This window comes from Balaenoptera ricei, chromosome 14 (assembly GCF_028023285.1).
Source record: "Balaenoptera ricei isolate mBalRic1 chromosome 14, mBalRic1.hap2, whole genome shotgun sequence".
In the NCBI taxonomy this organism is placed as follows: Eukaryota; Metazoa; Chordata; class Mammalia; order Artiodactyla; family Balaenopteridae; genus Balaenoptera; species Balaenoptera ricei.
Genome location: NC_082652.1, coordinates 11,441,854 through 11,455,635, shown reverse-complemented (window position 1 = coordinate 11,455,635; position 13,782 = coordinate 11,441,854). Strand labels below are relative to the sequence as shown.

Here is a 13,782-nt window from a genome sequence, read left to right as displayed (position 1 = left end):
CACACTTATTGAGTTCCTATCGTGCAACAGGCACTGTGCGAGGCACAAGGATACAACGGTGAGCAAAAGAATATGGTGTCTGCCACCATGGGGCTTTATAGTCTAGAATCAAAAATCAATCAAAGAACCACAGAAATGAACTGAAGATTACCATGATAACTACCGTGCAGCTGAAGTACTTGGTTCAAAGGATGCTGAATAAAAAATATTTGATCTTGGTAACAAAATTTCAGCTAAGCTGAAATTTGAAAAATCTGTAAGAATTAACCAGTGAGAAAGGAGAGGGAAGAATACTCTGGGCAGAGGAAACAGCCTGAGCAAAACCCTTTGGGTGGGTTAACGGAAACATGGCACGATCAAGGAACTGAGAGAAGGCCAAGGTGGGTGGTGCAGCGTGACATGAGATGAGGCTGGACGGGCAGGCAGGACTGTTACTGGACCTTACAGGCCAGGTCAAGGGCGCTGAGCTTTAGCACAGGGGAAACGCATTTTATATACGTGTGGGGGTGTCATAATCAGGCGCATTTGAAAAAGACGATTCTGGCTGCCACGTGGAGAACAGAATGAAGGAGGCAAGAGTACGTCCACGGAGACAGCTAGGAAGCTATTGCAAAGGTCCAGGAGAAAGACGATCGGGGCTTAGACAGAGGAGGTGGTGACAAGATGGAGAGAAGTAGGCAGATGTCACAGACAGGAGGTAATGCTGCAAATGTCACTAGTTTGAATTTCAGGAATGAGCATTCTTTATTTGATATTAGAGGGTAAATACACCACCTATATTTTCAAAAGGACAAAGTTCATAATTGTTTCAGACCATATGGGTAAAGGGAAGAAAGCAATAAATCAGAACAGTTAAGAAGATGTTAGTCTATGGGGAAAGTAAGAAGACCACTTTTAGAGAAAGTACAGGGCACCCCTCTTTGTTCATACTGTTCACACCCACAAGCTGGACCTATAATACTTGGTTAACTACTCAGTTGAAATCTCCTTTAATTACTAATACCTATTTTACTTGATGTTTTGTGATGTGGCCATCACACACTATTTAGATTGTTTTTGCACTTAGCCAAGAAGTCTTTGTAAATCAACATTCAACTTTCCTGTTCCAGTGAAATCTCAAGTGAAATATTAGAATCAACGAGAGCAAGAGCTGTTTCCAGCACGGAGTAAGCTGGGATCACCACAGGAAGGCTGGCGGACTCATCTCTTGATGCCGTGACTTCAATCCTAGGTTTGGCATTAACCACTATGTTGCACACCCAAATTCAAAGACGATCATAAAAATTCACTCCAAAATCAAGGAAAGATTATTTTTGGACCATTCATCATTCTGTATTGCCCACACCCCTGTCATCTATCAACAGTAGGGGTAACGGATATTGTTTTGTCATCCCAAGGACGATACCTTTTATATCAATATCTAAACATACATGCCATTTCCAATAGTCTGAACTAAGCTTTACTTCATAAGGAGTAATACTAGCTTTGCATAGAAAGGCTTATAGAGGTGATCTTAAATTGGGTGTAGCCTTGTTTTTCTCCATGAGCATGTTGAAGGACTTGTACGTTTAGGTGTGTGGTCTCTCAAACTCATAAATCTGAGTATGGTGAACCAAAAATAGCCCTATTCCTGAGGACAGAGTGGGAACTTTTGAATGCTGTTCTGTGGGAAAACCTTCTAAAGATGGAGTTCATGGAAATCTCCAAATACCTTAGTGGTACAAATGCTCAAAATAGTGGCTACAGCCATAAAGTATGGCCTCCAGAGCATGAGTGAACACATGGAGTTAGAAATAAGATAATCTTCAGTTGAGAAAATTCCAAAATTTCTTATTGAAAAATCAAGGTTATCTCTGTGATCCAGCAACATCTTTCTATTATGATATAATAATCAAGATCAAACAATAACTAAAAGAAAATGGAGAGCATGTGAATCTTCTTGGTTTGGCTATTTCTCTCTACAACCTGGTTTTCTAGACCTTACAGTGTCAGAGATTCTTTCCATTCTGGCAGTGCGGAGCAGATACAAATTTCTGTTGGTTCCAACAATTACCGGTGATTCATCTGGGCAGGGCAAGAGATCCTGAGGCTCACCCCAACCCGCCTGCTTTCACTTCCTAATTAAAAAAGAATTGGAGAGGAATCTTGCTAAGTCCCATATTGTTAACTTAGAATATGAGCTCAAATGAATGATTTCATACACTAAGTCAATGTCCCATCTGAATTCTATTAAACCTTAATACACTATTAGTCCACAAATAAGAAGTCCTAAGTCTCATGAGGAGGAAAGTCTATGGAACTGCAGGCAATTCACCTGTAAGTACTGATAAAAGGAGAAGTGAAGAAATTTGAGCTTTCAGATCAAACTGCAATTCCTCAAGGGGACTCTCTAAGTCCACTAGAGGTCTTCAACCAAACAGTCAAGAATCAGTCACTCATTTATCAAATATTCACATGTACCAGACACAGGGATACAGTCATGAGCCAAAAAAAGAAAAAAAAAAAAAAGACATGGTCTTTTCTCTTATTGCTTACTGTCTAGTAGGGTAAAATAGCTCAAATAATCACTAAAAAAAATATATAATTTTTCCAATCATATATATATGATTGAAAATTAGTGTTGTAAAACCAGAAGCACCTGTCTTGGTCAAGGCAGTCAAGAAAAGGCTTCCCTGGGGAAGTGAAATTTAAGTTATGGTACTAATAAACAATCCTTAGTCTTACAAGGAGGTTGGGAAGGGACTGGAAGTGGGGGTGGGGAGAGCACCCTGGTGGAAGAAAGAGTGTGAGCAAAGACCGTGGAGAAGGTCAGAGCTTGACGCGTTTGAGGAACCAAAAGTGACCACAGTGGCAGAAGCAGCACTAAGTCAGGGGCAGGGTAAGCAGGTTGGGGGAACGTTGGTGTGAGATGAGAGTGGAGGGGAGGCTGGTAGCTGACCACATATGGACTTCTAGTATTTTGATCTACCCTAAGAGCAATGGGAAGCCAATGAATATTAAAATCATGAAGTGATATGATGAGACTCATGGTTTGAAAAGACCACAGGCTGAAGTGTGGAGAACAAACCAGAAGTAGGCATGAATGGTTTAGAGTTAGGCCAATGGTTCCTGAAGTGTGGTGTGTGGACCAGCACCATCAGCATCACATGGGAACTTGTTAGAAATGCACATTTCAAACTTCACCCCACATCCACTGCATCAGAAAATTTAGTGGTGGGTTAGCAATCTGTTTTAATAACCACTTCAGGTGATTCTACTGGAAAGTTTGAGAATCAATGGGTTACACTATTGATCACAATGTAAGATGAATCAATTTTAAGTTCCAGCCATTCTAATGGCAACTTGATGACTACAAAATATCGGTATTCTTACCTCTTTTATTTTTTCCTTACAAATCTTATATTGCTTCTTCTGACTTTCTAAGAAAGTTGTCAAGTCTTTCTTCTGCTGGGCCAAGATCTGTTGCTGGAACTTCTTCTCATCTGCTGCAGCTACCTTTGCCTGATAAAATAACAAATGTAATACAGTATGAATTGTTCTTCACACAGAATTCAGCTGTCTACATTCTCGAATGCATTAAAAGAGTCCAAAAGTATTTCTGAACAAACAATTAAAACGCAGATAAGTAAATGCCTGATTTGATTCTCCTGTATCTTAAACAGACAAGAAAAAAAAAAATTGAAGTTTTTACCAGTGAAAAATATATTCCCAATTATGGGAAAAACATGAAGATAAACCATAAACATGTTTTACTGAACACATACAAAATACATGGTATAAAAGGTGAACTAAGGATTATAATAAAAGATTTTTATTATATTGTTGGTAGCCTAAGTGTTAAGTTATAAAAATGGATAAATAACGATGACTGGCCAGTTTTTTTCCAAGAATTTAACTCTTTAATTGGTTATTTCAACTATCAGATTTTTGAATGGGGTCATCTTTAGTATAATCGGCAAAGTTAATGACATTTTGCTTTCTGAGGCATCTACTATAATCCACAATAGTTGGATATCAGGACATTTTGGGGGCTCCTAAATGGATAGAAAACAAAACAAAAGATAACCCAATCAAAAGAAAGCGACCAAATCTAAGTTTCAGGGAACCATCTAGACGAAGCACATATGTACGATGAGATACTTAGGGAATAGAGAGAAGTATGCTTTATGGTTCTTTCTATGTATCTTTTCACCTTTAGCTTCTATTATCAACAACTTTTCCATTATGAACAATTCTTTCCACATATTTACCAAATCAAATTCCCAAGAAAGACTCTGACTGGTTTATTTAATCAACATCGTCCCTGTTTGGGCAGAGGTTTTCACGCCAGACTGCCTCATAGATTGATGACTGTTTGGGGGAATGCTTCTACAATTCTGATGTTTCCTTCCACATAGAGAGAGAGCGTAATTACTGAAACACTCCTGGCACCCTGTCCCCAGCCACTCCATCCCCAGGGAGCACAGATTCACCCCTGCTTTTCCATACTATGTAAGTCTCATGGGGGGTGGGGGTGGGGAAGGCAACTGGTTTAGCACTGCCAGTGCCTAGGTGGGCAAGTCTGTTTAATTTTGTTCAGTATTATTAGGCCTGTTTCCATTCAGATATAAATCACTTCTCCTATCTAATATTTATCAGTAATAAAGTGATATTTTGACTCAATCTGCATTACCTTCTTGTCTGTTTTTAAAATTAGTTTAGGACCTGGATGGGGAAGAGAGATGGTCCCTAGAAGACCCAAGCAGTAGCCAGATCAATTACTTGCTGCCATTGGTCAGGTGCCTATCCCTAGTCCAATCAGCTGTAGGCAGGGATTATCGCCACTAAAAGGGACTATTCGTAGAGCAGTTTTCTTTTGAAGAGGACTGTGGGTGAGGCAGGCACAGTAACAGACCTGAGTGGTGCAAGTTTCCACAGGATAGAAGCATTTTGGTTCTTTTTACGTGTATCACACCCCCATCAGGGGACTGATGCTCAGAATATATCTGAATGGCCAAGAATGCAATATATACTTTCAGTTACTCTTTTAACTTTTAATGACAATTTTAAGTAGCCCCATAAAACCTGGACCCCCTTCCCCAAAGCAGTACTGTCCCTCCATCCCCCAAAAGCACACCACTCCCGGCTCCAGCTCACAGGATGCTGCTGACGGGAACAGGCTTGGCTTGGCTGTGGCAGGAGGGCATGTGTGTGCATACTGACCTCCTTTTCTATGGTAGCCACTTGCTTCTTGGCCAGCTTCTCCAGCTCGATGGACGAGTTGTTGGCATGTGTCTCCACCTCCTTCTGTAGCTTGAGGCGGTGCTCGTCCATCTCAGCCTTCAGCTTATTCTCCAGGGCGATCAGCTGCTTCTGGTGCTGGCGCCGCATCCGCTTATAACCTGACATCTGTTCCCGCAACTCGTTCTCCTGCTCATGCTCATGGATCTGTCGTGTAACCTGGTTTGGGTTGGGGAACAGAACTCAGGTAACCAGATTCGTGGAAGAGAAACTTTCAGGCAAAGCAGAAGGACCCTCTGGCATAATTTTATTTCTCACTGTCACCATCAATTTAATTACCATTTCCTGAACACTCACATGTACCAGGCACTGAGTTGGGTGCTCTTTATATTATCTCTAATCTTACAAACCATCTCATTCACTTATTCATTCTATTCACTCATAAGGTAGGTGTTAACATCACCATTTTATAGATGAAGAAATTGAGACTTAAGGGAATTAATATATTCATTCAGCCAAAATATACTTACACATTTTTGATATATCATAATGTATATCCTGAAGGTCACGTAGCTAATAAGCATTAGAGCTAGGATGCAGACCCATTTCTGTCTGATTCCAGAGCCATGCTATTTCCACTACACCAGGATTTGTCAACCTTGGCACTACTAACAATAGCCAGATAACTCTTGGTTTTGAGAGGCTATCTTGTGCATTGTACGATTTTTAGCAGCATCCCTGGCCTAACCACCAGATGCCGGTAGCATGTCCCAAGTCAAGACAATATTAAAAATGTCTGTAGACATTGCCAAATGTCCCCTGGAGGGCAAAATCCCTCTGGTTGGGAAGCGCTGCACTATAGCATATTGCTTATTTGTTTCTTTTTAAAGATCACGTCTCTAACAGTCATAGGAATCTTGAATATCCTTTAAAATAGTTTGAACAAGATTTGTTTCCGATTCTTAACGTGAACTGAGCAAGAGTGAGAGCGAGCTCCCTCCTTTTAAATCATCTGTCTCCTTCCTCCCCTTCTCCACAAAGGCGATATTAACAAATTATATACAGTCACGTGGTCTCCTAAAGAGGAGAAAAGATTTCTATGATTTTTGGATGGTTACTTTCCTTAGTAATTTTTCCTTAACCCATTCTCAAGTGAATATCCAACAAACTGAAGATTGCAAATATAAATTTCGGCATTTCTTGTTTCTTTCTATTAAACCTTTTCTGATTTTCCAGTCCTTTCTTTAATTTATGACCCCTCATTATTGTCCTGTTCACCTCCTTCTAATCATCCCTATTTTAGTAGAAAACCTTAATTACACAATTATCACTTTAGTTTTGTTTTACACTAAGTAATTCAGTCACTCTGATCTACTACTATCAGACACTTCTCCCCAACCTAACTCTCAAACAAGTTTTACTGGAAATTTTCATGCTGCTATTAATTCTTTCTACTATTTTCAGTTTGTGGGTCAAAGTGCATTTTGTACAAAGAACAGTTTGTTTCTTTGCTCTTTTTAGAAGGTATCCCTGCATACTAGACTGAGTCCTTACTATCAAGAGAGTACTATTCTGTAACTGGATAGTATTATCAAAGTATACCATTAAACATAAGCCAAACTTTGAAACCTTTCCAGCTGAACCTAACACTAGGTTTCTTATATTCATTTCTCTTTTCTAAAGGACAATCTTCTTTAAGGATGAGGAGTAAGAACAGAAGATACTTCAAGACAAAGAAAAAAAAAAAAAGGGATAGCATCACCAAAGAGGCACCTAACACTCTAAAGAAAATAATAATGTTTTGTCATCATTATAACATGTTTTTTTTTTTTAAGTACTTATTTCATGATAAAAGGAGGAAGTAGTTTGAAACAATGCATGTGTTTCACTTTCTCATACTTGTGCCTTTCTGAAGTTCAATTACAGGGAAAAAAAATTCCAATCACAGAAAGGATACCATTTAGTCCTTTTTGCATTCACTTCTTTTTCAGACAAATACGGCAGTAAAGTGTCTGTTCTTGGGTAATGGGTTTGAGATGTGTTCTACCCATAAACTTATTTTTTCTTATTTGAGCATCCCTTCTTTAATCAGATTCCCAAAGCTGAGGCATGGCACACTCTACAGCCATCATGACACATTTAAAATTTGCCAGCAGAATGTTTGACTGGCTTGTGGTCGATAAAATATTCTCAGGATGGCCATTTCCTTAAACCAGGCAGCCCCAAGATAAAATGGAAATGACTTGTGTCAAGAACATTTTCTATCCTAATTGGTGGGTGAGTCCCTGTGAAGAGGGTGGTCCTACCGCATACCAGATCATACAAGCATGTGGCAGAGACAAATCACAAGCTCACCATGCTATCATTGTACAGCACTGAATGCCAGGAAAGACATTTTGCTTGTAAATGAGAATGCTTCCCATAATTTGGATAATCACTTTCTTAAACTCGTAATGTATCACCTTTCATTTGTTACAACTATAATTTCTAAGTTTCAAAGTAATTGTCTTTCTAGGTACATTTAGAGATACTGAGTTTTAGAATTCCATGCTCAAGCTAGATAGATGAATTTAAATAAAAGTATACCAACAGTTTGTTCATGAAGTCTAACATGAAATATATAAAAATATATTATTATACAGTTATGTATACCATGTGAGTTTTAAGTTTATACTTCATGTCTTATGAATACGCTATTTGGTCAACAGAATTAAAAATAGCTCATGATTTTAATCATGCTTTATGGTTTACACAATGTGCTTTCACATGTAATTTACCTCTAATTTTTATAAAGCCTGGGATTTGAACTAAGGTCCTAGGCTCTTGAATTGCCTGAGGAAATTCACATCACCAAGGCAGAAAAGAAATGAAGCTTTCTGTTAAAAAGTAATAGAGGAAATCAAACACCCAAAAAAGTGAGTGCTGGAGAGAGTTAAGTCTAAATTACAAACTGAATAACTCTAAAAATTTGAGGAACTTATAGAAATGTAGTGACTGGCTTTTACAGTGGTAGTCTCAAAAATGTGATCAACGAAAAATGGGCAGCATCATCTTGCCACACTTAGTAGGTTGCTAGGAGACAAATCTCATTCCATCCCTCACTACATAACTGATCTTGGGCAAATTACATATAACTTCTTGAAGTCTCTCAAAATCTTGAAGAGGAGCTATTGCTATGATGAGATAACGCTCGTGCCTAGCAAGGTGTCTGACACATAGGAGATGTTCGATATGGGTTGGTTTCCTTCTTTTGCCAAGCTAAGAGAAATAGGTTCCTGTCCCCCCTCAACTAAGCATTTCTGGTGATGGGGACATAGACCAGAAGTGGATCCAAGAGAAAGGCCAGTTTAACAATAAAACTGTACTTATATCCAGGTTGTGGATTACAAGTATATGTAATTTCAGACTCTGAATTAACTATTTCATATACCTGGAATAATATATAAAAATAAAGAACCATAAAGGAAGGCTGAACTTTTTTCAGAAAGTTTCTACATCCATTGCATTCTACCCTACTTAATTCCAGCAAAATTTGGCCCTAAAACAAACCACTTCATCCAAAGTGTACTGTATGCCTACCAAGTACAGAACACTGCACTAGAAGGCTAATAAGCAAATTACTGAAGATAAAAGAGGAGGAGGGTGGCTGATAATGTTACCCTCTTAAGAGATCAAAGTCAACTTATAAGATTAGTTATGTGTAAGAATCAAAATAATGCATATGATAAAACTGGCTACCTCAGCACTTAGAACAAATAAAATTTATAGCAAGTTCTTAAAAAGAATACAATGAGTCACATTTTGGCATTAGAAATTTGACACATTCCACTCTTCAGAACACCTAGGGAAAAAATGTTTTAAATTCATAATAAAAGTAATGACTGATCCAGGCAATTCTGCCTTACACAGAAAAACTGACATGAGCAACTCTGAAATGCACACTTATAAATCCAAATTCTCCTGTGATAACAGGACTGGAAGAGACTTCATTCATTCATTCATTCATACATTCAACACGTTTATTGAGAGACTTTGGTCATGTGGGTTGGGCAGTAGCACAAGTGAAAAATAGTATCAGCAATGATCTTAGTGCGATTAAAAAGCCAAGAATAAGGAAAGAGGAGATATGCAATACTCTGATAAGCAGCCTCTGGTACACTATTCAGGGAGAGAACACATTTTCAAGCATTTAGAAACAGAACAGCAGGGCACATGAGAGGTGAAACAGTAGCATTTACTGCTGAGGCTCTAATATTTTTATGCTTGTCTATCAGACTCATTTAGGTATACAATTTCACAATTAGCTCAATGATTATGTTACATTTTTAAAAAGCAAGTGAAGATTCCATTTTTATATGAACTTTTCTATTGAATCTGGTAAAGCCAAAGAATCTATATTTGAATGGATAGAACAATAATAATTTTCTCTTACATGCTTTCTTGGTATTAGAAATTAAGAGTTTCATGCCCCTCTCCCTAATGTGCATTCTAACATAAATTCACACGTGTAGTGAGACCACTGCATTCTAGTGAGAATTCCTTTATAAGGCCAGAAGCTGAACTGTCTTATAGATATGGCCTTGGTGCTCTCTATAGTAACATCTACTATGGGAAGTGCCAGTGACCCAGGACACGATGAAATTTTAGGAAATGACATCAGGTGTAACAATAGCTGAAAACACTCCCATGGGTCATTAATCTAATTAAAATGTTAGGATCTCCATTCACCAACAATAAAAACTCAAGGAAGGCACATCTCAAAAGCCCAAGAAGTCAGATGAGTAGTAATTCCAAAGAACTATATAAACAACTCCTTTCCTCATATAACATATCAGCCCAATGTGAACTTTCAAACAGAAGAAGAAAAAGAAAGGATAAAGTAAAAGAGATTCCATGAAATGCCCTTCCTTTCCCTAATTTTTCAAAATAAGGTCAATAATCTCTGCCCTTAAATTATTATAATATATATGTATATATATATATACACACATATATATATACATAAAATTCTAAAGTTTCCTCAGGGTTTCCTCTGGTATGAAGGTCCTTTGTTACAAATGTAATTGTGCAACAGTGCATAATAACATAAAAAATCTCAGTTTTAAGGTGCCAAAATAATAAAAACATCAGCAGTAAAAGCCTGTAGCCCATTGGCTTAATATATTTGTCAATAGCTCCATTCAAAAGCACAATGTAGAAAGAAATGATAAGTGGAAAAACCACAGAGCTAGGCTTCTTTTAGGTTTATGTAGAAGAGGTAGGCTGATATAACAAATTTGAGGAATTGCAATTTTTCTGTCAGTTTGCAAGTCTCTTTAAAATATACACGTATCACTTATTATCTAGTAATTGAAAAATTAATTTCTAAATTCTTTTTCTTTTTGCTGTTCACTTTTGGATCACTCTATGGTTTCTTAGCACTGCTGCTGGTAGGTTATAAAGAAAGAGTAAAACCAAAATAAATAAATCAATATTGTATTGCTACTAACTGTAAGAAGTGAGGTTTCAACAATGACTTGATTATTCAGTACCCTGGACTTTCATTTTTCCATGATCTTGTTCCTACTTTTATGTCATTTTAAGTAATTTTAGACTTTCTCATTTGAGCAGGGGTCCACGGAAAACAATAAGGGTTGAGATAAGTTTTTAAAAATTAGATACTTCTTTTTGATGTTCCAGTGTCCTGATTTATATATTCCTATTGGAATTAGCCTTTAAAACAAATAATATGATGGGTAGTAGAACTGTAGTACTCAATAATATATATTAAAATATCCACAACTGTTTATCTTAACCAACAGTTAGACTGTCCAAAATGGGACATGGAACCACTCAAAACCATACCACTTTCCCCTTTCATTAATTTTTTTCTCCCTAAAAATTGTTAAATACAAATACCACTGAACGCTGATAAACTTGCATCAATCCCACTGTGACTCCCAAAGCATCACATTTGGAGAAGATTTTACACATAAAACACCTTATTTTGTGGCTACAGCAACAGCCTATCAGCCACTCTGTTTTTAACTTAATATAGGTGCAGGGGCCTTTTAGCAGATCAAAAGTCCCTCAGAGAGACTGATCCCAGCTGTTCTCTGGATGGGCACTACGAGCCTGTAGGATTCAGAGGGGTACCTGAGGACTTTGCCTGTGGCCCTGAGATAGCCTAGTAGGGAAGCAGCTTTCATCATTCACAGAGAGGGAGACTGTGATGGCTGATATACACACAGAGGAGCTTGGGTGAGCTCACAAATGCGAGCGTGAGACCATTCTGGCATGGCAGTAGTGATCTTCCTGGGCGGCAGGAGAGGTCATGAATATATGATGTGGGAATGAGGGTGTGGCAAGTGAGAAAAGAAGAGAACCTGTCCCAGAGGGGGAAGACCCACATACAATGTCTGCTTCACATTCAAAACCTGCTTATGGTGCTCTGAGTCTCAGTGGCTGTTCATTTCTCCTCTCATTTCAACATGCACAGGTCTGGATAAAGGTGCAAGTCTCACAAGAGTCAGTGGTAAGTAGTCATATTCTAAACACACCATATTTCTTCTTTTGTCAGATATCATGGTATGAAGGTATTTATTATTCAATAATTTCATGATGCTTTATTTAGACTCAAAAGCATGTTTTGTAGGTGCTTAATAATCATTAGCAAATACATAGTGGACATTTTAAGATCTCCATTACACAGCATGGCATGCATTTAAAATGAAAAATTGTCCATTGAAGAGAATACAAGAAACTTCTATACAAAGGAACTTAAAGCCAGGCTTATTTGTAAGCAGTCTAAATTAAATTGCTTGCTTTTAGACAGCAGCAGGCATAGCAATATGTAGGTGCTTTAACTTCCATTTTCCTTATATTTGGGTTTTTAAAAATTATAAACCATTATCAATCCCAAAGATAAATGAAGCCTTTAAAACACTTGAGAAATAAGAGTGGAAATCAGATTTTAAAAATAGGACAAGAAAAATAATCATTTCTGGGTCGGCCTTGGATGATGTCATCATAGGTTCTAAATGTAATAGCCAGGCAGTGTACACTAACTCTTCCTGCCCATGTGACCTCTAACATCAATTTGAGCAAAACAACTAATATCTCAATAATTTTTTGGCTGAGAAGTGAGATTCAGAAGCAAATGATTAAAGAGAGTTTAGAGTGCCAAGGATGAAACGATGTGTGTGTGTGTGTGTGTGTGTGTGTGTGAGAGTGCGCACGCGCACGCGTGGGGGGCCAAGGGGCGGAGGCATGAAAACTAACTCTTCCAGCACACACCCCTTTTGCTACTACAAGGGCATCCAGCAATCACATTTGCAATAGTAAAAATGCTGAAGGATCCTACAGTATCTTTTCTTCCACAACCATCCCTACCATCTCCTACAAAGCCCTTCTTGCTTTATCGGTGCCAGGAAATTCTTCAGGGGTTAAACGGGGAAGTGCAGCCACTACCATTGTTGCAATAAATAAATGAATGAACCAGACGGACCAGCAATCCATCCCTGGGAAGCAAGTACCTTATTTCCTACAATTATATACATTAGCCAGCAACCATATATTTTAAAAAAATTGTGTTTTATCTTTTGATGTGTGTGTACACATTATAGACACACAGGTAACTATACAAAAAGAATCATAGTGCTCTGCACACACACACACACACACACACACACACATCAAATACCTTTAAAATATTTTTTTAGCATTATTATTTCAATGAAAAGACAAATAGCTTTTACAAAATTGGACAGATTAGCAACTTCATCTCAAAGGCCTTTTATTTTGCACATACAGCATATATAAATACACACACACACACACACACACACACACACACAAAGGGTTTTTTTTTCCATGCCATAGACAATGCTAAAATATCTGAGATCAGGTTGCTATGCCGACAAATTTTTTTCTAAAATGAATAAAATTATTAGGAGGGAGAAAACATTCTTGACTCCTTTCCTCCCATCCATGAAGCCGAGAGAGGCTCAGGGAGGGCGAGAGGCTGCCAGATGGGGAGGAGGGGAAGGAAGGGAAGGTGGGTAGAGGGGTGTTTGCTTACCAAAGATGCTGATTTGATCGTGGCAAAGCGCTCTCTGTTCCGGTAGTGGAGGGCCTGGCTCTGAACTGACTGGGTAGGCCGCGGCTCAGGCCTGGGATCGCCGTGGCCCGCCTCATCCCTTATGAATACATGATCCTGCAGAAATGGATAAAAACAAGGAGAAAGTCCAGCTGTGCTCTTTCCTCGCCGGCTGCCTCTCTCTCACCCCTCTTTCTGCACAAGCACTGCTGTTTGAAATGCATAGTTTAGCTCTCTGCTAGTCCCCGCAGCTCCCACGGTACAAAATGAATAAGCAACACATTGCAGCCTTCAGTTAGGAATGTCAGCTGATCGCTAGTGGGATGCCTTCTGAATCCCTGGCAGGCTTTTTCTTTACCTCCAGAATTACATATATGCAAAAGAAAAAAAGAATAGAAAAAACAAGGCAATGTACAGACTCCTTAGAACAGTTTGCTTAAAACGCTGTAACCAAATAATTCCTTTAAAAATGTCATGTCCATGTC

At 38.4% G+C, this 13,782-nt stretch overlaps 1 protein-coding gene across 4 annotated transcripts in view; it reads right to left on the bottom strand.

Moving 5' to 3' along the window:
* Positions 1 to 13,782, bottom strand: part of TAOK3 (TAO kinase 3) — a 182,800-nt gene that overhangs the window by 18,499 nt on the left and 150,519 nt on the right. For all 4 annotated transcript variants that reach the window (XM_059894253.1, XM_059894254.1, XM_059894255.1 and 1 more), the window contains 3 exons: positions 13,280 to 13,414; positions 5,203 to 5,439; positions 3,373 to 3,501 (listed from right to left, as the gene is read on the bottom strand). In XM_059894253.1, the coding sequence (XP_059750236.1) occupies positions 3,373 to 3,501; positions 5,203 to 5,439; positions 13,280 to 13,414 (501 nt within the window). The remainder of the gene's footprint in view (positions 1 to 3,372; positions 3,502 to 5,202; positions 5,440 to 13,279; positions 13,415 to 13,782) is intronic.